This window comes from Astyanax mexicanus, chromosome 15 (genome assembly GCF_023375975.1).
Source record: "Astyanax mexicanus isolate ESR-SI-001 chromosome 15, AstMex3_surface, whole genome shotgun sequence".
In the NCBI taxonomy this organism is placed as follows: Eukaryota; Metazoa; Chordata; class Actinopteri; order Characiformes; family Acestrorhamphidae; genus Astyanax; species Astyanax mexicanus.
This window is the reverse complement of record NC_064422.1, coordinates 28,985,304-29,010,792: the sequence shown is the minus strand read 5'-3', so window position 1 is coordinate 29,010,792 and position 25,489 is coordinate 28,985,304. Positions and strand designations below refer to the sequence as shown.

At 37.5% G+C, this 25,489-nt stretch overlaps 1 protein-coding gene and 1 long non-coding RNA gene across 2 annotated transcripts in view; both read right to left on the bottom strand.

Moving 5' to 3' along the window:
- LOC111192349 (uncharacterized) overlaps window positions 1-11,573 on the bottom strand; it is a 78,236-nt gene extending 66,663 nt beyond the window's left edge. Inside the window, exons 1-2 of the long non-coding RNA XR_002649843.2 lie at window positions 11,452-11,573; window positions 8,489-8,612 (exon numbers count right to left, since the gene is read on the bottom strand). This is a non-coding gene — a long non-coding RNA (uncharacterized LOC111192349). The remainder of the gene's footprint in view (window positions 1-8,488; window positions 8,613-11,451) is intronic.
- A 5,337-nt stretch (window positions 11,574-16,910) lies between these two features.
- On the bottom strand, window positions 16,911-22,574 carry sost (sclerostin). Its single transcript, XM_007259138.4, has 2 exons — window positions 22,212-22,574; window positions 16,911-19,413 (listed from the first exon to the last, which is right to left on the bottom strand). Exons 1-2 carry the CDS (start codon window positions 22,462-22,464, stop codon window positions 18,998-19,000), a joined length of 669 nt encoding a protein of 222 aa, XP_007259200.3. The 5' UTR covers window positions 22,465-22,574; the 3' UTR covers window positions 16,911-18,997.
- Between the last annotated feature and the right edge of the window lie 2,915 nt (window positions 22,575-25,489).

Sequence of the window (25,489 nt, the reverse complement as noted above, 5' to 3'; positions counted from 1 at the left end):
CCGAGATCAAACAGCTCTAATCACGGACCTGGCTGGTGAGGGTTTAGCCAGAGGCGATGTTAGGGACACAACTCAGCCATGTCCATTTATGGACACGATACGGAAAAGCCATTTGAGGCGACATGAGCGTATGTTGCTTTGTGCTAAAAAAAACATAATAATGTGTACGTGATAAGTGATTATAAGCACAGAGAAGTTTGTTTGTTATTTGGCTGGAGAGCAGGGCGGGGTGCTGCAGAGTTTATAGTCCAGATGCAGCCGTGCAGGCTGAGGGGAACCTGCTACATGCTTCACAGATTTCAGCACTTGCACTCACCCAGAAAAGCCAAGCGGCTCGTTGAGAGAGTCGGCCGTAGGGGATGTGAGGTAGAGCTCTGATACCTCCCCTGATGACTTCAGTACTAGCACTCACTCAGTCACCTCTACATATTTAATATTCAGCAGCACACGGGTATACACAGACTTCACCATCATGATGGAGTCATTTCTGGAGGAATCACTGGAACACAGCAGCATCCGCTAATTTTTGACTGATTCAAAAGTAAGATATTTAAAATGTGCCTTAAAATACAGGTAATTATCAGAATACTGCCTGATACCTTTCAAAAAAGGACTTAAGATTTTTTTATTCTTCTGACTATTAGATACTTTTAGCAAAAACTGTGCTTTGATAAAAGAACGTTTTTAAAAATTGTATTTAATAGTTTATTTAACAGGGACAGTGTAAATTAATTAACATTACTAGCCTAAAGGCTATTTTTCATCCATTGTCCCTGGACAGATCTTGAAATTGTCTATCTAAAAACAACATGAAGATTACAATGAACAATGCAAATATAAAAGAGCAATAAAACAGATATATCACAGTTCATAAGTTTGCTAAAATACAGCTGTAGCTGAAAAGACAATCTAACTAAAGATACTTTTCCCAAAGGAAGAAAAAAAATAAAAATAAACTGTAAATACGTGGTTGACCTACAGTAAATATTGCAAATATTTTTAATTGCTCATGGTAATGCCACTAATGTCAAATGCTACTTTCTTATATCCCATTCATTCAAAAAAATGGCAGGGTAGACAGGGATTTTTTATACATAAATATATAATAAATATTAATTTGTTATGAAAATAGCTAAATAATAATTTGTAATGACTTATTAAAAAAATCTTCAAATCACCGGAATTAAGCAAATAGAATTTTTTTACTGTTAAACAATTAATTCAGCTTAACTACAGACATGGCAAAAAACTGTATAAATTGTATAAAAAGTTCTCTGAACTGAAGAGAAATTCTTCTATATTTGTAATAATGTGTTCATTCAAAATGAAAATTGAAAAAAGTGTTGTTACACAGTGTTTACACAAATTTTAAACAAATTTGCAGCAGACACAAAGGGCATCTTTTATCTTCTATTTTCAAAAATAACCAGTGCAGTGCAGTGCTTGTGCAATAAAGTAGAAATGGGTGTCTATATGGTATTGCAATTATAGAGGATGTAAAAACACACTGTGTTTAATTTAAAATCTTGGTGGGTAACGTCAGAGGACTTCCTCTCAAAATCCTCATGTGCATCTGGTGGAATTAAAGCAGATTTCTCCAAGGTGTTCAGTGACGCTGCGAGCCTCCTACTGGGAATGCCAGCAGGGAAAGACTCCACATCTATTTCCTTACTTATAAAAAAAACTCGTTCTAATGAATGGAACAGTCCTGCTGGAACTGGCAGAATGTGAAATACAGCAAATGCCACCAAGACATGCTGGACAGCCCCAAATGATGACCATTAAAGTGTGCTCAGTCAGGAGTGGTAGCCAGAGCAGAGTAATCGGACAACCAGATATGGTTAAATCTGTGCTTTTAATCAACTGAATCATCTGGAGATTTGAAGGATGGTTGCTGATGTTGTAATGAATGTGTCTCTGTGTTCTTCTATAGTTCCTGACTATGAGGAATTTGGGCTGGAAGGAGAGATGTGCCTTCACTGCAAGAAGTGACTGTGACCATTGGGAAATGAAGTGAGTGAAACTGTAAAGTATGCAAATTAATTAGCATGCAGTGTTTTTTTAAATATTAAAGAAATGTTCGGCTTTTACTGGGTCAATATCAGTATAACATGCCTGTTGTTTAAATTTTAAACACACACACACACTGTATAACAATAAACTTTTACTAAAAAATAATCTATTATTACAAATATAGAGAAATAACAAGTACTTTTGCTAAACTACACTTTATAGTTGTATTAGATTTGGGAAGTGGGTTGTTTGCCATATCTGCAGTGCTCTCTGGTTGAGCTGCATTATGCTTTAAGGTGGTTAAATACCAAAATTGAAAATATATATTTTATACAGCTTTGAAGATTTTCATAAATATATCAAGCTATTTTAAAAGTGTTTTATAATTGGCTGTCCACCCTGCCATCTTGGGATAAATGCCTCTTTAAGAAAGTAACTTTTGACATCAATGAGATCACAACATTCACATGGTTTTATTATCAAGGGCCTGAAGACACTTGATGAGTGTTCAGCAATTAATAATATTAATTTCACTTAAAATTTCTCAATATTTAGCTGAGGCATAGCCTAATCTGTCCGTCCTGCTGTAAATAGTATCAGAGTATTTAAAATAATTAAAGAAAATCAAAGTGTATCTTTAAAACTACAAGTTCACCACATACAATTCAAAATGTTTGCAATTTTAGGTCAACAACGTTTTGTCAAACCCTGCTAACTATGTCTTGCAGCCCACCATGACAGGGCATAAAAAGGGCAAATAAAAACGGATGAGACTGGGAAAATATGATTTCTGTGTCATGCAAAGTCTTCTAAATATCTTAAGTAATTTTTTTAATACTAAGAGATGCCAAAAGGTATAGTATAACTGTCCTGAATAAAACATAAAAAGCATACTTATTGTCCTTTTTTCTTTTTGACATTCATGACATTTGCATTGCTTTGGCGACCAATGTGACGTAATTGTGGAGAAAACAAAAAAGGTAGTTAAAAAGGAGTTATGCAGTTGTGATGCATAAAAAACAGGCAAATGAAACTGCAGAAAGTATGCAAGCTCGTAACCTCACATGAAGGACATGTTCAGCTTCATGCAATTTTACAGAGGTATGCAGAGCCCTTTAGTAACAGATATTTTAACCAGGGGTGTTTAACTTCTTGCATGTGAATATGCAAGTGTATCATGCACAAAGAGGGCATATAATGCTGGCACAGTTTGGGTCTACATATTTCCATTCACTGCACATTAACACAGAACTATTCTGGGTGATCACGTGGTCTCTAGCAAGGTGATATTCACAGCAGATGAGGAATTAGCGGCTGCTTTAATGAGTATAAAAAAATGATGTAACTCATGAGCTATGACCTCCGTGGTTATCAGATCTGAGCCAAATTAACACCTCTGGGAAATCTGGCACTCTCCACCATCATCAAAACACCAATTGAGGGGAAGTCTTTCAGACTAGAAACTCTCCAGAGACAGAATCCGTGCCAAGGTGCACTGAATATGTTCTGGCAGAGAAAAAGGAAAATGAAATTTGTCAAATTTGCCACTATCAAATGTTGTACTAATATACTGTAATAAAAGATGATGATAAACTTGTATTTAAAAAAAAAATGACATTTAGGATTCCGTAAAGAAAATCTTTTTAGACAAAATGTGTATGAAAAACTTAAGGTAAGCATTTGTAGACGTCAATGAAACGTCTACAAAAGTGAAAGCTCCACAAAACGTACAGTTCTGGAAAAAAATTAAGAGACCACTTCAGTTTCTGAATCAGTTTCTCAGATTTTGCTATTTATAGGTATATGTTTGAGTAAAATGAACATTGTTGTTTTATTCTATACACTATGGACAACATTTCTCCCAAATTCCAAATAAAAATATTGTCATTTATTGAGCATTTATTTGCAAAACAAATGAGAAATGGCTGAAATAACAAAAAGATGAGAGTTTTCAGACCTTAAATAATGCAAAGAAAACAAGTTCATATTCATAAAGATTTAAGAGTTCAGAAATCAATATTTGGTGGAATAACCCTGTTTTTTAATCACAGTTTTCATGCATCTTGGCACGTTTTCCTCCACCAGTCTTACACACTGCTTTTGGATAACATTATGCCACTTCTGGTGCAAAACTTTAAGCAGTTCAGCTTGGTTTGATGGCTTGTGATCATCCATCTTCCTCTTGATTATGTTCCAGAGGTTTTCAATTTGGTAAAAATCAAAGAAACTCATAATTTTTAAGTAGTTTAATTGTTTTCCAGAGCTGTATTTTTCTCAGCACATTTTTAACCTTTCAAACTGAATGCATGTCAGTGTGTTTAGAACAAACAAAATGTAGTTAAACTACAAAAATAAATAATTACTATTGTGTAGAAATCTTGCAAAGTCTTCTTGGATATTCTAAAACAGATCAAAACGTCCAGCTTTTAACAACGAAGAACAAAGTCAAGATTTCTCCTCCAGATACGAAAGAGCTTTACACATGATCACCGAAAGCTCTCTTTTGTATATGCTGGAAAAGCGTTCGTTGACCCAGCAAGGTTGCATGTAAAGAGTGTTTCTGATCTTTTTCCACTCTTGTCTTGATAGCCAATTAATTTCCCTCTGAGGAATATTTGGCCTCTGCTGTTTTAATTCACTCTGTGCACTGAAGGACCCCATAAAACACCTCCTTGAAAACACAAACAGGACGCACTTTTCATAATCAGCTGGCCTGCGTTTTAAATGACACTTCTTCACAAGTATATCATGAGACAATGAAGTTACCATCGAGTCGGATCATTGTTTTTGGAGCTGACTGTGATTTAGGGAATAGGAAAGGTATCTTATTACTCTTTCCTCCTCTGTTCTCTACAGGAGCACATAATATTCTCTATCTGATAGATGGGCTCTGGGCCATCTGTTGCTAGAATTAGCCTGCTGTGGTGCTTCTCCACGGGGGTGTAAAATGGGCCGTTTGCCCTCCTTTCCTTCCTCCCAGTTCAAAAACGTACTGAACTTGGCGGGCTTATTCCATACAAAGAGCAGAAAATGTGAAATGAACACAAAGGCCACTCTGGTTCTCTGGTGCCTATTAAATAAAGAGCACAGCGAGCGCCTGTGGAGGAAGAGATGTCAGACGCGGAGCTCTTTTACATCTCGGACAATCCAAAAGAATGAAATAAAAAAATAAAAGCCCTGAGAGTAAAAACACTGCTACCCTTTGGACACCGTCCAAGAAGCATATGCACAGAGCTGTACAGTGCAAACATTACATGTGCTTACTTTTGCTACTGACATCTGTTTTTTCAGCAATTAATTACAATTAAACATGAATAATGTATAAAAGAATAATTTATCATGTGTGCTAATGTATTAAATAGGTTTTAAACAGTGCATGATTTAAAAGGTGTCCAATAGAAAATTAAATTGTTCTTTAGCGTATGAATAGTAACTGTGACTTTAGTTTGGGCAAGAAATGCTCTGATGCAATTTTATAACCCTATTTACAACCCTGTTATTTTGCATCAGAATGAATTAAATGAAATGCTGCATTCTTTGGTTTGCTGGTTTTGGCACTATTTTGAGAAGCCACATGCTATGGCATAGTTTTAACGCTGTAGCAAAAACACTTTATTGTTCCAGAGTCTTTTAGTTTGGACAGTGTTGCTGTCCACTTGATGATTCCTCTTAATGCTGTTAGCAAGAGCATAAGATTAGAGCAGTAGCCAGTTATTCTTAGCGCTCCCCACTCAATAGCTCTTTTAAATCTTAATGGTTTGTATTGGCTCAAATTTTGTTCAAATGTTTCAGTCCAGTTTGTTATTAAGGAAACAGACAATGGAGAGACAAAATGGTAATAACCGGTCACCTAGCCTTAGCTTTTAGCCTAACATGAATGCTTGTTTGCGTCTTTGTGTGCTAAGTTTGAGCTCCCTTTTTGCTAAAACTGGCACAAGAAAAACTACAGATTGTGAGCAGAGACTTGTGGTGATGTCCTGCTGTTCAAAATGAACAAAACCATATTGTGTTACCATATTTTCGCCACTGTGTTTCAGCAGCTTTGTGTACGGTTATCAGGGTTTTGTGTGACGATTTTTTTTAAATATATGTAACCAGTCATGTATGTTACTTAACTATTTTGAAGGGGGGTGTAGAATTGGCCTGTTGTTCAGCCCTGTTTTACTGGGTATGGTTTTGAAGGAGGACACAACACTGTTTGAGGTTCATGGTATATCAGTTCCATGTACTGGATTCTCATTACTGAACTACGCCAAGGTAAATACAGTTTCCCATTCTAGGGCCCCTTTAATAGTGCTTTGGTCTATTTCACAGCGTAACTGAACTGTCATATTTCCTACAGCAAAGTGTTTTGTTTAATCGTTTCCTGTGCACCAGAATTATACGTCCTTATGCACCTATTGCACAAATGTTCATATCATTTATCATTCTTTATTATAGTTCACATATGTACATATGTTATTATTTTTTGTTCTTTCTTTTTCGCTTGTTTTATTGTATTTTAGTTCTCTTGGAAATGCATTAAGAGTTGTCATACTCTTTACATATCCAAATACTTGTGAACACCTCTTCTAATTAATGCATTTAGATACTTTGAGGCAAAGAAAGATAACCATATTGCACAGATGCAATGGTATTTTGTCTCTGCCTTTTTAAAGCCATCTGAGCACACACACACATTTTGTGATATTTTGAGGAGAGAGCAGAGCAGCCATCGCGACAGTGCCTGTGGTGCTGAAAGCAGTGAGGGTTAAAGGCATAACATGGAATGCAATTAAACATTCCTATTAATATTCCAATATCAGAAAGTCTTTCCTGGACAGTTACTTCTACAAAATAAATTATAAAAAACTTTATTATCAGAAGATGCAATGGACAAGTTAGTGTCCCAATACTTTTTTTTACATAGTGTATCTGGTAAGTTTAGCATGATATATATCATGCATGTGTGCATTTACCAAGACAAATTCGTTGTATATATAAGAAAATAAAGTGATTTTGATATTACTCTTATTTTTCCTTACACAATACGATATAGATAATTTAGTTAATTTATTGTGAATATTGTGCATTCTAAAAAATTTGCGGAATAAGAACATATAATGTTTCTTTTTTATATATACTTTTTATTTTATGTGTATCAGGTATAGTGAACTCTGTCTAAAAAACACAGTGTACTAGTGCTTAAAAAACCCTGTATTCAGTATGGTAGGGCACTAACAGTTAATGGTCTTCACAGTTCTCCTACATATTTTCAGCAGAGGAGTTACGGTACACGCAATGTCCCAGAGGGTGTTTTTATCTGATAAGCCCAGAAAGCTGAACTGATCGCGAGGCTGAAACTCTTCTGAGTTCAGAGATCTCAGAGATATCTGCTAACTCCTTCTTGGGCCATGCACCAAGCCACACGGCTAGGAAGCAATTTCCCCCGCATTTTTACTGATTGCTTTTTGTTGTTTAAAGAGGGTCACAATAGACTGTCTGATTAATCACAGTAACCAACATACCCCGAATCAAAACAGCTTCCATCTGGCAAATCTGAACTAGGCACTGTTTAAGCAAATAATATTCACATTTAGAGAAAGTGCAGACTTAACTTCATAAACAGCCTCTAGACAAAGATGTATGTAGGCAGTGAAAAGCTTTGTCAGTGTTGCTTGGTGTGGAGCATTCACAGGTAGACTGATGTTTCTCTGTAGAAACCAAACTGCATATACTCATTTCACAGCACTGAGGGTGGTAGTGGTGTTAACAATTCATTAATACAAAGCAGTTTTTAAGGTTCTAATGTTAAAATTGATATTTATCAGTTATCAGATACATGCCTCAGGTTTTGTCCTCAAAATTTGACCCTTTAATTTTTAGCTTTAAATATCTGGCCTCAAATTTGTGGCTTGAAGACTTTGGACTCAAATAGTTTCTCAATAATTTCTCAAATGTTTTGTCAAATATTTGGACAGCTTCACAGCTTTGGCCTCAAATTCTTATTTTCAAATGAATGACAATTTTTTTTCTAAAAAATACAAATGTTTCTTCACTGTGCATTTGATATCTGCTAATTATTTATAATTGTGTGTTGCACAATGAGTTCTTCTCTGTTAAAAGAAAATGTAAACTGCTGTTGAAAGAGTCTATTAAACATTATTAAAGACTAAAAAAAAAATCACTTTTGACCTATACTTTGGATCCAACACTAAACCTAATCGGTGTCCATCAAAATGACTCTCAATGTTAAGAATGCTTTTTTGCACATATTACACCATGCTACATCTTTTCAAATCAAACAAAGTGTGGTAAAAGCTAGGATTAACTTTGCACTGAATTGATGTATGTATGTATTACTGCTTATGTCTGTCAACTTAAATAGGCTGTCATTGCATTTCAGACACGCAGACAAGTAGAAACTTAAGACAGGTTTGCTTCAGTTGTGCATAAGAAGATAATGAAGCAAACAGAACTCACACAGTCTACTTACAGAGAAATAATTGGTCATCAGTGGTCATTTAGGTGTAACTTGTCCATCCAAGGCCAACTGGTGCTGGAGCCAAGGGACTGGCACTTTGCTGAGACACGGGAGAAGCATCATTAGGACAGTCCGCCTATGGGCAGAGCAGTGAGGTAATGCTTAAGAGACTTATTAAAGCTCAAGACAGAGAAGAGTGTCGTCATACGTGCGCTTAATCCAGAACACTGTTTCATGATCAGAATCAGCTGTGGTGCCCATCTGGGTGATGAAAGGTGGGAGTGGATGAGTACCCATCTCCAGGTTTAGACCTTTGTCAACAGCAGCTTTGTGGAGGGGGAAGCAGAATAACTTCGCCCTGTGGACTGCCAATCATTCATATTAAAATGGAATGGACATGTTTTGAAGAAAAAGCGCAGTTGCTACGATACTTTTTGGTTTGGTTTGGTTTAGTTTCGGAACGCCCCAGCATGCCATGTCAAAAGTCCTGTCTCGTAAGGACTAATATACTTGGGGTGTTTTGAATTAGGACAGCATTAAACTATGATTTGTCTGCTTTTCTGATATGAAAACCTCGGCTCAGTTCGTTGACCACAGCCTGATTGTGATGAGCAGATTCTGGCCATAAATTGGTAACTGAAAACAGTCCTGCATAAGCTACCATCTGGACATGACACCACTGCTGATAGGAAGGAATGAGTGACACTGAGAGAGATAGGCATTTTTAAGCCATGAGTTCATGTTCAGCCAGCCCTTTTCCTTCTCATATGGCAAGGAAACGACTGAGCAGCAATGATGTATTCCATTGTTAACTCTCACTAAGAGACTTTTATCTACTACTGCTCTGGAAAGCCAGCCTAAAAGTGTTTCAAGGAACTGTTTGTCAGACTATTGAATATATCAGACTATTGAAGATTTATGAACTAAGTTTATGTTTATTAAACAGACAGGGCATCTGTCCAGTGTTCCCTTTTAACTTTTTTTGAAGCTGGAAATTATGCCACAGACAGGTTTACTGTGTTCCAGTGTGATATGGTGGGTCCCCACACCAATCACCAACTATTCTGAAAGACAATTTTTAATATTTAATTAGGCAGGTTACCCCTGCTACTTACCGGCTTCCTTATGGAGTGGCAGCGCGCGGGTCACCCAGCTTTTATACCCTTAATGGGGTGGGAAGAAACCTTTGGTGCCGGGGGGGGTTCCAGATTACCTGTGGGGGAAAAAGCAAAATTGTTAATTAAATGTGTATGTATATGTGTGTATTATACTTACCTGTCCTATAAGTCCTAGTATGTCGTATGAGTGAAGATAACCGGTTATGTGTATATTTGTTATATGTGTAATTGTTGGTAGCTGTCTCACCCATGTACTCTTTTGGTTTAGCCCGGGGGGGGTATTTAAGGGGTATAGGGTGCGCATTACGGGAGGAGAGGTAGATTGAGTTCTCTGAGACGGACATGTTTGCTGGAGCTAAAAAGCTTAAGAACTCTATTAAGGACTGGGTTAGCGTTCTTACCCTTAAGTCTTAACTAGTGGTAGCATTATCCACTTATCTCTGCCTACTCCTAAAAAAATAAGTGTATATAGTGTATTGTATTCTTTTTGGGGTTTTTTTTGTCAATAAACGTAAGTCAGCTGAACAGTTTACAACTGCCCAAAGCGCCTCCTTTGCCTTTACGTCGCTATTCGACAGCGGTACCTCCTGACCACACCACCCACACTACCACATCCAGATAAGATGAGAATAATCAAATAATCTGATTAATCAAATTATAATTTTTATGCGATTTAAAAAAATAGGATAATTAGGATTGTACATCTTTACATATAGAAGCTGCCAGAGGGAATCTCAATAGATAGCCATTTAGACTTCTATCAGAAACCTGTAAAGAACTCTTTTTGGCAGTGATTTTCATATTTTACACTTTTCCCAAACTGAAATACAAAGCACTTTATGTTTGTACAGTGTTTAATATAAAAGCTGCATACAAGGTTGAAGTGATCTGCTTACTGTTCGTTATAAAAACTAAATGTACAAATAAATTAAATGCAATTAAAGTAAAAAATAGTGTGGGCATCAATTTAAATGGTATTGTCTATTTACAAATAAAACTAAGAACTAAAAATTTTAATCATATTTGAGAATCCCATATTATTTGAAGAATATTAAAAAAAAAGTTGATTTTTTTTTTACATTATCATCCAGGCCAAGTTCCAGTTAAACATTCAGATCTCAGCTATTATTGGTAGCATGGTCCCAGGTTAGCATGGCTAGCAATACAAGTTGAGAATAACACATAATACAATATTATGAGCATCCAAACATCATGGAATTGCATGCAAACATATTATATTATATTATTATGGGACAGGTTGGGTCGGGCTTGAGCAGAACGTGCGCGTGCTGGATTTTTTGGGGCTGATCTAAGCTTTAAATGGAGCACAGTATAGCTTTGCTGACCAATAATTAAGCATAGATGTGGAATGTGCTGCTACTTCAGTGGTGGTTAATTGACTTAATGTTAACAGCCTTTCCTATAATGCTGGAAAATATCCCATTAAAGCCATGACTATTAAACCCATTAAACATGCTTACAATGCAGTCACACTTTCAGTTCTAATATAGTATTTTGTGGATGCATAGTCATAAGTCAAATAATAGACTGGGTATAGTGTAGATAAGTTAGCTAGGGTTAGCATTTTATTATTAAATTCTAGCTAAGTTGTTTGGTTGAGATAGAAATACTCAGTTGTGGTTTTACAAGCCTAATTACCATCCTATATTTTCTATTTTTACAGAGAAATCAAAACAACGAAGATAACCTTTGATTCTATTGGCTTGTTTGTTTATTTTAAAAACAATACCTATAGTAGCACCACAGCTTAGCTTAACCTAACCTAGCCTAGTTTACCACTATAATAAGAGCAAACTAAAACAAATATATATTTTTCTAATTATTCCTGAGTCTTACTGGAAAGTGTGGTTGGTCTGAAGAGTAGCTGTAGAGACTGCTCTGGTCCTCCTCTGGTCAGTGTAGTGTTAGCATTAGCATTTAGCTGCTCCTGCTGACTGACTGCTCACACACATCCTTCAGCTTCCCCAAACTGCAGCTGCCTGGCCTGTTCCCTGTATGTATTACAGTACCAGTGGTGTTTAGCCTCTAGTATGTATGAAAGCCCTTAAGGGTCCTACACTAATTAATAACACTAATTAATACTAAATAATATCTCATAAATAATTATGAGATAGTAAGTCATAATTATGAGTTACAAGGTATGGGGTATATAGGCTCATTTTGACTTTATAACTATAGCTTAACATCTCATATATAATAATAATATATAATATAATATAATATAATATATTTAATAATTATAATTTAGCATCTTGTAATAATGAATAAGTATCTCATAATTCTGACTTAGTATCTAACAATTATAGTTTAGCATCTTATAATTATGACCTACTATCCAAAAATCATAGCTTACCATCTTATAATTATAACTAATAATCTCCTAATTATGGCTTAATATTTCATAAAAATGACTAACTATTTCATTTCAATACTCTCATAATTATGACCTTATTTTTTTCCAATGCTGGAAATTGGCTTCCATAGGAATTTAAGCAATCCAGCTCAGGTGCAGCAGTTCATCCATAAAAAAATCTAGCATATGTTTTTTTTCTGGATCACCAGCTGGGTTTTTTGGCAGGGATTTAATGATTTTACCCATATAATTTTCAATTTCAAGCTGAATGTAATTTATATCAGCGTTCTCTAAAACAGATTCTTCTTTCCAAACATAAATAGGTTCATTTACAAATGCACTGTAGTCCAGATGTATGATTTTCTTTCTTTGGGACACTGGCCCACGGAGTATAAGGGTCTAAGGTGCAAACAAAATAAACACTATTATTTAATTTTTGCAGCTAACAAATAGAATTAATACTTAAAGTTGATGCTAACTAGAAAATAACTGTTAAATTATAATTAAATTGAGGCATTAAACAATGTGTGATTTGGGATCAAAAGTCACATTTAAATTAGCGTAATTACCCCTGCATGAGCATCTCTTCCACCATTCCCACTCGTGAGCCTTGTTCCCAACGGCTAGTCCATGATATCATGTGTTGCTGTACACATGATGACATCACACATGCATGTGGTGGCCTTTACCTGGCCCCCTGTCCTCCCTCTCGTATACGGGAATGTTCTGCACATGCTCTCACACCATTTGGCATGTGTTTATTGGCAGAGCAGGGTAAAATGTTCAAGGTGTCTGTTTGACTTGGACGAATGGTAATCTTTTAAACAAACAAACTTGCGGTCCAGGGCCAAGACTCAACACCCTGCTGGCAAGGCCCTGCGGAGAGCAATGCAATGAATGTTACCTCGCTTCCCACACAAACACATCGCACAGAGCCCCCTGTGCCTCGACAAGGGCCTATTTATTTGTGCAAGAGGGCCGTGCATTAATATTTTTTCCTCTTGCATGTTTTATCGCGTTGGCTCCAAATGGAAGCAATCAAACCAGTGAAATGTGCTCCTCCGGAGCTCATCCAGAGCAGACTTCGTTTGCGGTTATTGTTGTTCCGAATGTTTATTGACTGTCCACTTCCACTCCCTCCCCCCCTCTGATTTCCTTCCCCACACATGGCTGGCCCTCGGCCCATGCCTCCACTTGGCTCTGGCTGTTTTGGCTCGTTGGGTGCTGCTGACCCATGATGCTACCGTCCATCCGCTCCCCTGGCGTTTCCCACAGGGCCACCACATATGGGCCATCGCAGTGCACCCTGCCAAGGTGTGGCCCTTTGTCCGTCTCAGGCCCTGGAGCTCTGCTTTACGGGGTGATTTGTGGACACTGAGGACTTGTGTTTGCCGAAGCTAATGTCAGAGGACCCTCCAGCCTCAAGATGACCATGACCTGAGGTTCTTCCTGCAGAGCATCCCTCTCTCTCTGTTCTCGGTAACACTATCCCCGGAGCACCGTCCACCGCAGAGGACTGCAAATTAGTTCAACTTGTGCTTTCCGTGGTCCCCAGGTCTGCGCCAAGTGCTGCTCTGCTTTAGATTTGTTATAAGCTATTAGTACATATGACCTGATAAAGGGAGTGGCCAGCGCAGTGCAAACATCCGTCTCCGAATACATCCGTCATAGCCCACATGTGCTTACGGAAATGAGATCTCTTTTTTCCTGTTCTGGAGCGCCTTGACTCGAAAATTTAGGTGCATCAGCTGGGCTGCAAGAGCATCTCAGGTTCAAAAAATCCCTGCAAAACTTTCCAAAGTCATGTGTTTTGTGTAAAAAAATGTGGCGTGTCCAAAAAAACAAGCGCAACAGTTAAGCTAATGTGAAAGTGATCTTGATGGAAACCCTTAAAGGCTTGTTTGGCCTGGGCTGAATTTGAATGAGGCACTCAGCATGCAGCGAGTGTCTGTTTATGTTTATTACTGCTAATCCGAGTGACGATCACAAAAAGATGTTCTTTGTTTATATAAGACAAAGCGCCATCCACTTACGAATATATATCTCCTGATCATCTTCAAAAGGTGACACTCGATCTCCATAATTGAATTTGCTTTTCATTTGGATCTGTTAAACACTCTTTGAGCATCTCACCACAATCAAACAGTAACAGTGTGCGAGCTGGAGACATCTGACCACAGCACTATCAGGATCAAAGTAGATGGCAGCTCTTAAATGAGCATTTCAAAAGTGGAATCTTCTGACTGACGTGTGGAATGGTTCGAGCACAGCAGTGGAAAGTGAATTTCACATAAAAGGGCTGGCTTATGAGACTCTGATGTTAAACAAGTTTTAGTAGATTGTGAATCTCAAAGACAAAAGGGTAAATGAGGTGAAGAAAAACTAATCAGAGAGTGTGAACGAGCTCTTTCGAAAATTAACCTCTGTAAAAGTCTTTAAAATGCTTATATCAAGTTATATAGTTTTGACTTACTATAGGCAAAATATATTATAATGTTAATGAAGATATTTTGTATGCTTTGATTGTAATGTTCTAAATTCTGGTTTAAACTCTCTGAATATTTTAATGCACAATAAAACTGAATTATACTATTTTTCAACTGTAAATGCCAATTTAAAAAGTGTGAACAATCAATCACTGTGATAGCTGAGCAGATTAAGCAATCCATCTGTGTAATGTAAATGACTTGAGAACAATATAGTTAAAGGAATTCCACAGATTTCTTTTAAATTTCTGCATAATTCAACCAAAGTAAAGTTACAAAAAAAACATTTCTATATAATAATGAAAAACGGTAGAATACTGGTCACATCAAATTCACTTATAAACGGCCACAACAACTTTTGTGTAAGATGTTGGATAATGTTTGATTAAGTGTTGCTGATCAGATCATAAAGAGCAACAGCAACATAGTGCTGTTAGGTGGAGGAAGTTAATAGTGAGAAAGGGGGAGTTTAAAGTATATGTGTATACCTATGTGTAACCACAGATGTTGGGTGCAGGATTTATTATCTTTCTTTATTATGTAACTTACACAGGATGATTTTATTTCTCATATTAAGGCATCTCTATAGCAACATAAAAAACATATTGTCACGTTCCAATAAAAAAAGTATCTCTATTTTTGACAATTTTAGTTTGTTAAATTAATTTGAACACACAAAATCTTGCACTCTGTTAAAATATCTTGATGAATAGACCAATAGAAATTTTCCATTTTCTTTATTTCTATTGAAAGTTAAAAATGTTTTTTTTTCTTTCTTGTGAAGTTGCTGTTTTGAAGATACATGTTTTTCATGGGACATCGACCATATGAGAAGTGTAAATATCACCCAACTCACTTCAACTCATCCAGCTCACCCAAGAAACCCCTGCTTTTACAGAGATATTTCATGTTTTGTCAGGCAAACTGCATTTCAGGGCTGTAACACATTCTATAAAGACAATATTAGGTTATATATTAGGTATTAGGCAATATTTAGGTTAGAAATGATTAAATCTTAATTATTTCTGATTTGAGGTTTTCAATTACGTTTGATATTATTTTGTGTAGTAACACAAAATAATATCAAACGTAATTGAAAACCTCAAATCAGAAATAATTAAGATTCAATTATTAATACACATCTAACAGTCTGTGTCAGTCATGATTACAAGCACCTGTTGACATCACCTATTTAAAATCACATAATCATTTATTATATATTTTTTATAATTATTAATCATTTTTATTCATTGTTTTTGTTTCCAGTACATTTATATTGAATGCCTTATCATCATGAATTATATAAATTATTATACTTATACAGTTACACGTTTATGGTAACAGCCCGGCTTAAAGTGCAGCACTTATTCTGTTCTATTCACTCCTGGTGCTGGAGGCCTGTTCAGAGCTGCTGAGTATGAGACAGCATGCAGCCACTGAAGTGTTAAACCGACTCACAACAGCCAGTCTCATGTCTGCCCATCCACCCTTGACTTCCCCGTGGCTGTGGAACACTGTGCCAGGTCAGTGCAGAGTAACGAGTGTGCGTATGGCCGCCGTAACTCAGGGCAGATGCTTTGTCAGCATCAATTTCTTTAGGTAGTACTCATGTGTCGCTCTCCAACACTTGTTCTTAAATTACTTGGGAAATGTCTATGCCTGCCAGCTGCGTTTGAGTGAAAGCATGGCATGTAAAGTGACTCTGGATACGGCTTGATTGTGATATTGAAAATGACTGTAATAGATGAACCCGGGAGATTAGGTAACTATTGTTGAATATTGGCTCAGGAAAAGAAAGCCATTCAGTCTGGAAGGTCGTTCTTTCTTTTCCCCCCTAAATTTTGGGTTCCTCCTCTGTGTTTGATTAGCCCCTATTTTCCACAAAGGCCTGCCATACATTACGTGAAAGTTTGGAAAATGCTAATTTGTATGATTTACAGCATAAACACCTCATTGAGTTTTGTGCACTGCACAGGCTGGAGCTAGTTAGCCGCGCGTTGGGAGTTCCTCCACAAGCAGCTTACACGCAGCACTCGAGTGTGTAACAGACATGACAAACACAGAGGCCATCAAGATTAAGTGGAGTAAGAAAAGGCTGACAGTCGTACTCTTCTTTACGCTTTAAAGCCGGGCTCGTGAGTAATACCTAAAGCCTGTCAAACAAACGGCTGAATGGCGGTGTACAGGCCGAGTTCCCCGTGCTGCTGCCGGGACTGAACTGCTCATGTCTGACATGCCAGTTCTTTTGTGCAAATTCTTTTTTTCTCGCCTTTTGTAGGCATCTCGCTAGACATTCCAAAGCGCAACAAAGCAGCCACTTCCCAATTGCAGCGCATTGTTTATTGAGGCTTCGCTGAGAGACAGGGCTTAGCGTGCAGGGGCAGCCAGAGAAGCACTCGTGAAAAGAGTCAGAAAGATAACAAATACACAGACACAGACAAAGACACATACACGTCTTTCTCATATACTTTGCTTTACTTTATTCTCTTTTTGTTAGGAAATTCACTATTATTTCATATAGTACAATAATGGCTATTTTCTACAAAAAAGGTTGCATAAATAATTTAAATGTTGACATTAAAAAATAAATATGCAGTTCGTTCTTTGTACGAGTCCCTCTCCAAGCCGGAGAGGGCGTGGGTCCCTCCATTGAGCAGTTCAGTCATTTGGAGGGCTTTACGCTTCATGAGACCAAGCAGGTTCAGTATATACAGTCAGGCTATACATGGTGATTCTGCTTACATGATAAAAACGTGAAAACATGAAAAAAGAAATCCCTTCCAGTTTCTAATTCAAACACACAATTGAAAAAGAAGCAAACACAGTCAGTACTGTTTAGAAAGCAGAGATGGGGAGAAAACATAATGGGGAGAAAACGGTGGTGTTGAACAATGTGTGGAAGTAAGCAAAATATTTTTCATTCAGTCATGGACTGGAGGCAGGCGCGCTGGATATCGAGACAAATAAAAAAAGACTTGGTTCCAGACTGGTTCTACTGTACATCCGGCATAATATCAACATACACCCACATTCACTTCAATTCAGTATTTCATTTTGTCTAGTCTCATAGCTTAAGCAGGGTTGTGAAAAAAAAGGCAGAAGGATGTTTAGGGAATGGTTTCTTGTTTTTGGCGAGTCCAGTCTCTACATGCATGCCACTTTTCACGTTTCACATTTTTACTGAAGGAAGTTATGGAAAGAGGGCGGGTTTGCAGAGCAGCCATTCCTCAACCACATTTGATTTTAGTATCAGACACCTTCCACTAAATACCTTCTTTGCTTATATACTGTACACGCTGTGATATATATATATAAGTGAAACATTTCATAATGGCGAGGCAAACATGACTTTTACATGACTTTTAGCTAAGATGTACAAGCACAACTTTACACAATTTTACATTCTGTACAGTGCTTCCATTTAAGGCTCATTATTATCGGACTTAGATCATCGATAACACCAACCACCCTGTTACTGCAACTGACCAATAAAACTACAATGGTTTCCAGAAAAGTCTTTTAGGTATGAACAGGCCCAATTGTTCCAGATTCCTACACACATGTGGGCCCCTTTTTCTGCTATTCAGACAAACAGGAACTGACCACGTCTAGAGGAAATGGCTTTTTATGGCCCAAGTCCTAAACACAGGAATGGGACTCTTTAGTAATTGGGACAAGTTGGGTCAGTGGAATTAGTGCTCTGGGCCCTAGGGGAGTCATGATCATGGAGTGCTGACATAACTGTTCCCACTCTCCATCACTGACAGTGGGCTGGCTTCAGCTGACAGCTCCTATAAGGCTACTTCTGGAAAGGTAAAGGCTGTGGGAATTCTGGTGGCTGGCTTAATATTCCCAGCCTGTCAAAGGAGCTCCAGGGTTGGAAATGCTGGATCTCAGCAACGTGTCATCGGCCAGTCATCCCTTGGGTCCGGCAGCCCTGGGCAGCTGGACCGTACGCAGCTACACCATGCCCCAAATGTGATGACTTCATTTCAGTTATGCAAACATTCACCTCGGCCACAAGTTCGGAGCACTGCTGGTGGTGGATTCGGTCATGCTTATGGCGGTTAACTTCAGTGTCAATGTTCATCTCAGCTAACCTTTTAATGAACTTCAGGAAAGTGAACTGATTGTTGGATTGGGTCAGAGAGGCCCTCCACAGGAACTACGCCAACTACCGGGTTTTCTAGAGTAATCTCCCACAACAGCGTACCTCCTTTCAAGCAAAAGTCCGATAAAGTCCTCAGGAATTTGGTAATCAAACATCTGTTTTCTTTGGAATTATTCATTGTGAAAGGGTCAGGCAAACGGTGAGGCGTTTTTTTTAAACACGCTGGAGACGTGAAAAATGAATGTAAGATAGCTTCAGCCGCTGCTGAAAATGGCATTTAACTCCATAAAAATAATCCTTTTTTAATAGATATCTTCAACTTTCTTTCCCTCGAACTTGAGCACTGGCGTTTGGGCAGTATGCAGTAATGTTTGTGAGTATGTGTGAGAGTGAGAGTGCATGTATACAAAGAAAACCTCCTCCTTCTCTTCTTCAGTAGGAGTTGCTGCTGATAGTCGGCTCTCTGCTCCGGCCTCGTGTCTGCTGGACACGTGTGTGCTTCTTGTTGCGCCGTGTTTTTTGGGAAGGTTCCTTGGCGTCCGACAGATTGTGGTGCCGGGTGTAGCGTTTGCACTTGCAAGAGGTCACCACTCGGATTTTGTAGGTCCTGTTCTGGCCGCTTGGGCACTGCAGCTGGACGCGCTGGGTGCGGGAATGGGCCGGAATGCAGCGGTAGTCAGATGCGTTGCTGCGCCACCACTTGCTCCGGAGGATGGAGTTGGGCATTAGGTGAGCAGGCAGACACTGGCCCGAACACACCAGCTCCTTCACTGGCTTGGCACTGCGGCAGGAGCCGTCGGTGATGTAGCGGGTGGAGCGCAGTTCACGACAGCTCAGCTCTGAGGCTCCTGAACACACAAGGAACACAAAAGAAACAAATAAGACCAGGAACAAATTGTACACTTTGTTTTGGGCTACATTTACATTTACTTATTAAACACTGGTATGGGGCTGTTGATATGTGGGCTCTCCAATTTTCTAGATATTTCATAATCTGTCTTCACAGTTTAATGATTTGTAATTGCCGCCCACTAGGCACATCCTTTTACATGCTACCTGTGCAGTGAAGGCTAGTGTGTGCTTCCTCCAATTAGGGTTGGGCAATTAATAAATAAAAAAAAAGCGAAAAAATCAGAACCTCTAACCAACTTAATTTAAGTTTATTAAGTAATATTAAAATAGTATAAATATCACTTTATGAACTTTTTATATCACTTTTTGAATTTTAATACAACACAATCCGTCATTGGATAGCTGAACACTAAATTCCAATTCTTTTACGTGGGCTAATAGACGACTGCACTGGCTAGCATCTTTAGAGACAAAAAATCCAGTCATCCTTATTCTATAACATTTTTCCTAAAGCCAAGAACCATTTAAAAACCTTTATTTATGTTGCTGAAGAAACCTTTATCATCATTTGGAGTGGGATTGCTGGCACCTCAGTGGGAAGTGTGAAGTGAATGAGATTTATTTTTCAACACCTGCTATTTTTTCTTGGTTTAAACATAAAACTCAGCCCTGCTCAAACTTTATCACGTCAGCTCCAGGCCTACATCCACAAGCTGTTACTCATTTCGCAGTGGCTCCTCGCTGAATTACAGCAGAAAGCGTTGGAGGTGTCAGCAAAAGCAGTGATACTGTGGAGGGATCTGTTTCCTTCTGCAGCTCTGCTCACACACAACAACAAAGGATTTATGTGTGTGTGATGAGTTCAGGTTTTCTCTCCCTGCCTTTCTACAGAACCTGATCTGTTTTATGAAGGCCCAGTCGTAGCGCTCCCCTCGCTGTGAGAGTGGGAAGGGACTGGATGCCGGCCAGAGCGAGGTCAGCACATCCAGCATAACCCCAAACTGTCCACTAGAGACTGAACACAAACCCCACTTGGGGATGCAGGGTGTGTGACGGTCCTTTACAGATTAGCTTATGATACATGCCTGTTGCCTTAATTCCATTATCTTCATTATATAACTGAAGTATAACAGGCTCTGTCTTTATGGATTCAGTTCTTGTGGATCTGTTACTTCAGTCACTTTTTTCTGTAATTCTGTTTAAAAAGCACCAATTTGGGCTTAATTTGAACACTCCAGCTACTGAAGTATTCCCAAACTGAAGCATTAAATGATCAGAAGGGTGCTGACAACAATGACGGCCATAATTCAGGTGAAAACTCAGCGAACGGTTGAGTTTTCAGCAGAGCTTAGTAACCACAGGTGGGAGTCATTCGCTAAAACAGTGTTGCATTTAAATAACAATTTTCAAATACCCTCAAGAAATTTCCCCACAGACTCTGACATGCTCTTCTACTTGAGAACATGCTGATGCAATTAGATAGTTATGTAGACCTTGACTAATTGTATAAAAGTGCGGAAATGGCAGGAAAACACTGAGTTATCAGTACATCACCTGCCTGAAACACACAAGTGCTGATTCCTCTCGCACTTTCATATCCTGCAGGAGGACTCAGAAAGATGCAACGGTGTATTAAAATATCTGATACGATACACTCTATTAATGTATGGAAAGAATACTGAGAAAATGTTCTAAAAACTACAAAAGTGTAGTTATTACTACAAATTTAATAGGATGTAAACTGTTAAAAAAAAACACACTCGCTTCAGTTATCTCGTTTATCTCTGTAAAACGATCTCCCAGCTTTCAGTTTCACGCATGTTTGTCCTTTGCTACAGAGAAGCTATGCCTGACCCAGGTTTTATCACCCTCGGGGGCCTTTGGGCAGCCTAAACCAGAGGATCGCCATCAATGAGCCTTAACCCAAACCACACATTTCACACAGACATGGTGCACATTCTCTGTTAAATATAAAGAATCTTAGAAAAAATGGTTTAAACCACTTTTTAAAGGACTTTAAAGGAAAGAAAATATGAAATTTACACATTCGTTCTCTGAAATTCATTTTAAAGGAAATAAGGGGGAAATTTGTAAGGTTCATTTCCCAGACAGGGATTAAGTAATAAGTCTACTCGTATTTTCCTATCAATTGAAAATTTCCAATTTAATGACTAAGCTTAATTCCTGTTCAGTAAGTTGTAAGTTTGACTGTAAGTTTTATTGTAAGGTAATGTCAAAATTTCATTTTGGACTATTTACAATGAAATGTTCTGACATTATAAACTGGAGAAATTGGTAAAATATATATATATATATATATATATATATATATATATATATATATATATATATATATATATATATATATATATAATTATTATTATTTATGTAAAAAAATAAGATTTCAAGGTTTGGTCCCTACAGAGGAGGCCTTCGTTTTTACTGCTAAAACTTTTTGATTCAGAATAACCTGAATTACTTTAAGTAGAATAAAAGGCCAATCCTATGTGAGAAGTTTTTTGTAAGTAAAGCTTAATATTAAAAAAGGGTTGACTTTAGCCTTTAAAGCAATTAATCGATTATTCAAGCCTTCTCACTGAACTAATTAATCAAATCTGCAGTAATTAGCATGTGTATATCAGCTATTTAAACGTCAGAAGAGCTAGACAGCTATGACTGCTAGATGTCTAATTCTCTTCAGAGGCTTTTAAATGTGTGTAAATGAAGCTGTTTTGAGGGGTTTGAGTAAACAGGTAACTATAAAAGATGATTTGGTCAGAAATAGGTTACTTGCCGTAAGTGGGGCTGTTAGCTGACGACCTCCTGCCCCCGTTCTTCGCCTGGTTCATGTTGTTGGTGTTGGTGTTGCTGCTGTTGAGGGGCTGCCTCTGCTGCTCTGGATGTGGGGTATCCTCGGTGTACTCCTCCAGGAGCTCTGTGGCATCGTTCTTCAGGGCTCCCCATGCCCCAGCTCCACTCAGCCAAACCTGCAGCAGCAGCAGCAGCGGCCACGAGTGCACGAGCAACACGGATACAGACACGTGCATTTCTTCAGCTTCACTCAGGCAGGGCTCCTCTCAGGGTTTCTCTCAGGGCCAGCTTCACTAATCTCTCCCATCCGGCAGCAGCGCGTCCTCCTTAAGTACCTCCGCGAAGAGCCGCGACAATTAAAGCGCTCAGCCGGAGAGGGAGGAGGAGCAGCCCATTCACAAAGTGATGGGGAGGAGGGAAGACTGTGTGTGAAAATGTGTGTATATGTGCGTGTCTGGGCATGCATTCAGCTATTTGTGGGGACTATAATTGTGTCCTCAGAATAATGTTGTTATAAATACACGTATAAATAAATTATAATACATGTTTTTGTGCTAGAATTAAGGGTGAGGCTAGTTTAGGTGCAGTACGGCAGCCCTGACGAAGCTAATACACATTTCAAAATCAGTTCCCTGCAAAGACAGGAAAACAGGAATACGTGTGAGTGAACATATGCATGTGCGCGTCACCTAGAGATGCCTGAGGTATTTACCACCTTGTGGGGACCTACACATACATACGCATAAAAAACCGCACAAGAAAAACTCAGGCCTACATAAGATGTTTACAGTGTAAAATGGAGCTGGGCAAATGTTCAGGTTTGAATTTAGTCAAATTGTTAATTTGTTTATGAATTCAAAACAGAAAGTACATATTATCTGCTGGTTTTGATTTGTATAGATTATTATAGATTAGAGTATATGTGAATACGGCCGCTGTTATTGATGATACTGTGTTTAAATATCCTGAGGAATGGACCAATAGAAATGCTGCAAAATATAATTGAATTAAATCTTTTTTTTATATTTGTCTATTTTTGTATATTATAAATATATTTGTATATGTATATTTTGTGCACAACAGTGACATAGATCAATATATTCAAATATAGATCAATATGTACATTCTAGAACAGCAGCTACATTTTGTGTCTCCCAGATAAAGCTTTTGCCATTTTTCAAAAACAATATGCATTGAAACATTTTGGAATAATAAAGCTAATTACATGAATTCTCCATTTTTAAATAATGTTTGGTGTTTATATTATGCAAAATTCATTCAATTAAACGAGTCCTCTCCTCACATTATTGTCTTATCATCCTGATTTATACATTTAACTTTTAATTAGCTTTTATATGAATTAATATCTTGTTTATATGTCGTATCTAATTTTCATTTTTGTGCTTACTCTATTAATGCCAATAACAAATATTTGTAAATACCTTTTTTTCTGTGCAAGTTGTTATTTTAGTAATTAAACAAATAGATGTCTTTAACACAAGATGCCTGTAAAAAGTTGTTATTTCTAATATAAAAATATCTTCTTTGCAACAAATCTTCAAGGAGCTCCAATAAAAAAAAAACACACACACACACAATCAGTGATGTCACATCCTCTGGTGGAAAAATGTGGAAGGCAGTGAAATATGTCAAACTTCTAATCTCATTATGTAATGTTATGTATATTACATGTTGAGGATTCACCTATGGTATATTAATTATTGGTCAGATATTTTTATTTTGATATTGAATCAATCTCCCCTTCAATTTCTAGGAACAGTTTAACAATAACAGAGTGGACTGGTGAGTACATTTTTAATACTACCAACAGTTCTAGAATGGCCCATGAATAGAGGACATAACAGAAAACAAAACAAAACAAAAACAGAAAAAAAACATTCAGTTAAAATTAAACATAAAACATAAAAATTTTATATTTTAAAAAACGTCCAAAATCAGAGCACAGATTCCAGGTTTTACAGCTTTTCGTTTATAATAATGACTGTAAATAACATCCATATCTGTAATAAAGAGACAGAATATACTTGTTTGTACTTTACACATATGTTCACAGCATGTGCATTATTCTTTCAGATTTTTTGTTAAACCAATTTTTCCCTGCAAAGTTACCATCTTTAGAATGAAAGGTTTCTTTGTGAAGTCATAAAGGGAAATAAAGGGAAAACTAACTGGAGAACAGTTTTAAACAACACTCCGCTTCATCAGTCTGTATAAAAAAAATGTTTAAAGCAGCCTTTGTATATAGTATATAAGTACCCCAATTATATCAGTATATAATTACCCCAACTTACTATGCAGTAACCAGTAAGAGAACCAGCTTATCTGTCAGATCTACAGCCTGTGTGGTTAGAAACTGACGCTCAAGCATACTGAGCTATAGATGTGACATAATAAGCTCAAACCAGTATGACACTGACTCATTTGTACAAATGCTGCCCTCTTGAGGGAACGCAAACATACAGATTATTTAAAACGGGTGCAGGAATCCACTCCACCATGGCTTGCAGCAACACCTGACCTACTCTGGTAAAAAAAAAAAAAAAAAAAAAAAACTTTTTTATTGTGGAAATGATTGTGGGTAGTAATATATAAGTGTGCTTTCTAATGGCTTAGCAGAAAAGGGTGGAGTGTACCTAAAAATGCCATTTGTGGGTGGGGTCAATATAAATATAACATACGGTGTGTAACAGTTTATTTGTCAACACATTAACACATTATTATAAATATTAAGGAATGTTGATCTTCACTGTAATGTTCTTTTTTGTTCATTTTAAACAACTTTTTTGAGGTGAGGGGTGGAGCTGTGTTTGCCATATCTGCAGTGCTGCATGGTTCATTTGAATGGTTACAAAATGGATAAAAATATATCTATTTAAAGTTTCTAATTTTTTTTTACTTCATGTCCACACTATTGTCTTGGAATAACCAACCGTTAGATAAAATAACCACTGACATCAGTGAAATCACAACCTTCACACTGTAGAAAACCTTCACACTGTAGACTGACTGAAGACACTTGCTGTTCAACAATTAATATTATTTATTTTACCTAATATTTCTCATATTTTTTCTGAACTTATCTGAGATTTTAAGATCTTAATCCCCTTATGGTAAAATCTTAAAAAAATATTTAAAATGTTTTTAGAAAGAAATCAAAATGAATCTTTGAAAGAGGAAAAGATAATCAAGAACAATGTACAATTTCTGGGACTCGAGGCCAAACATGTTTTCATCAAACGC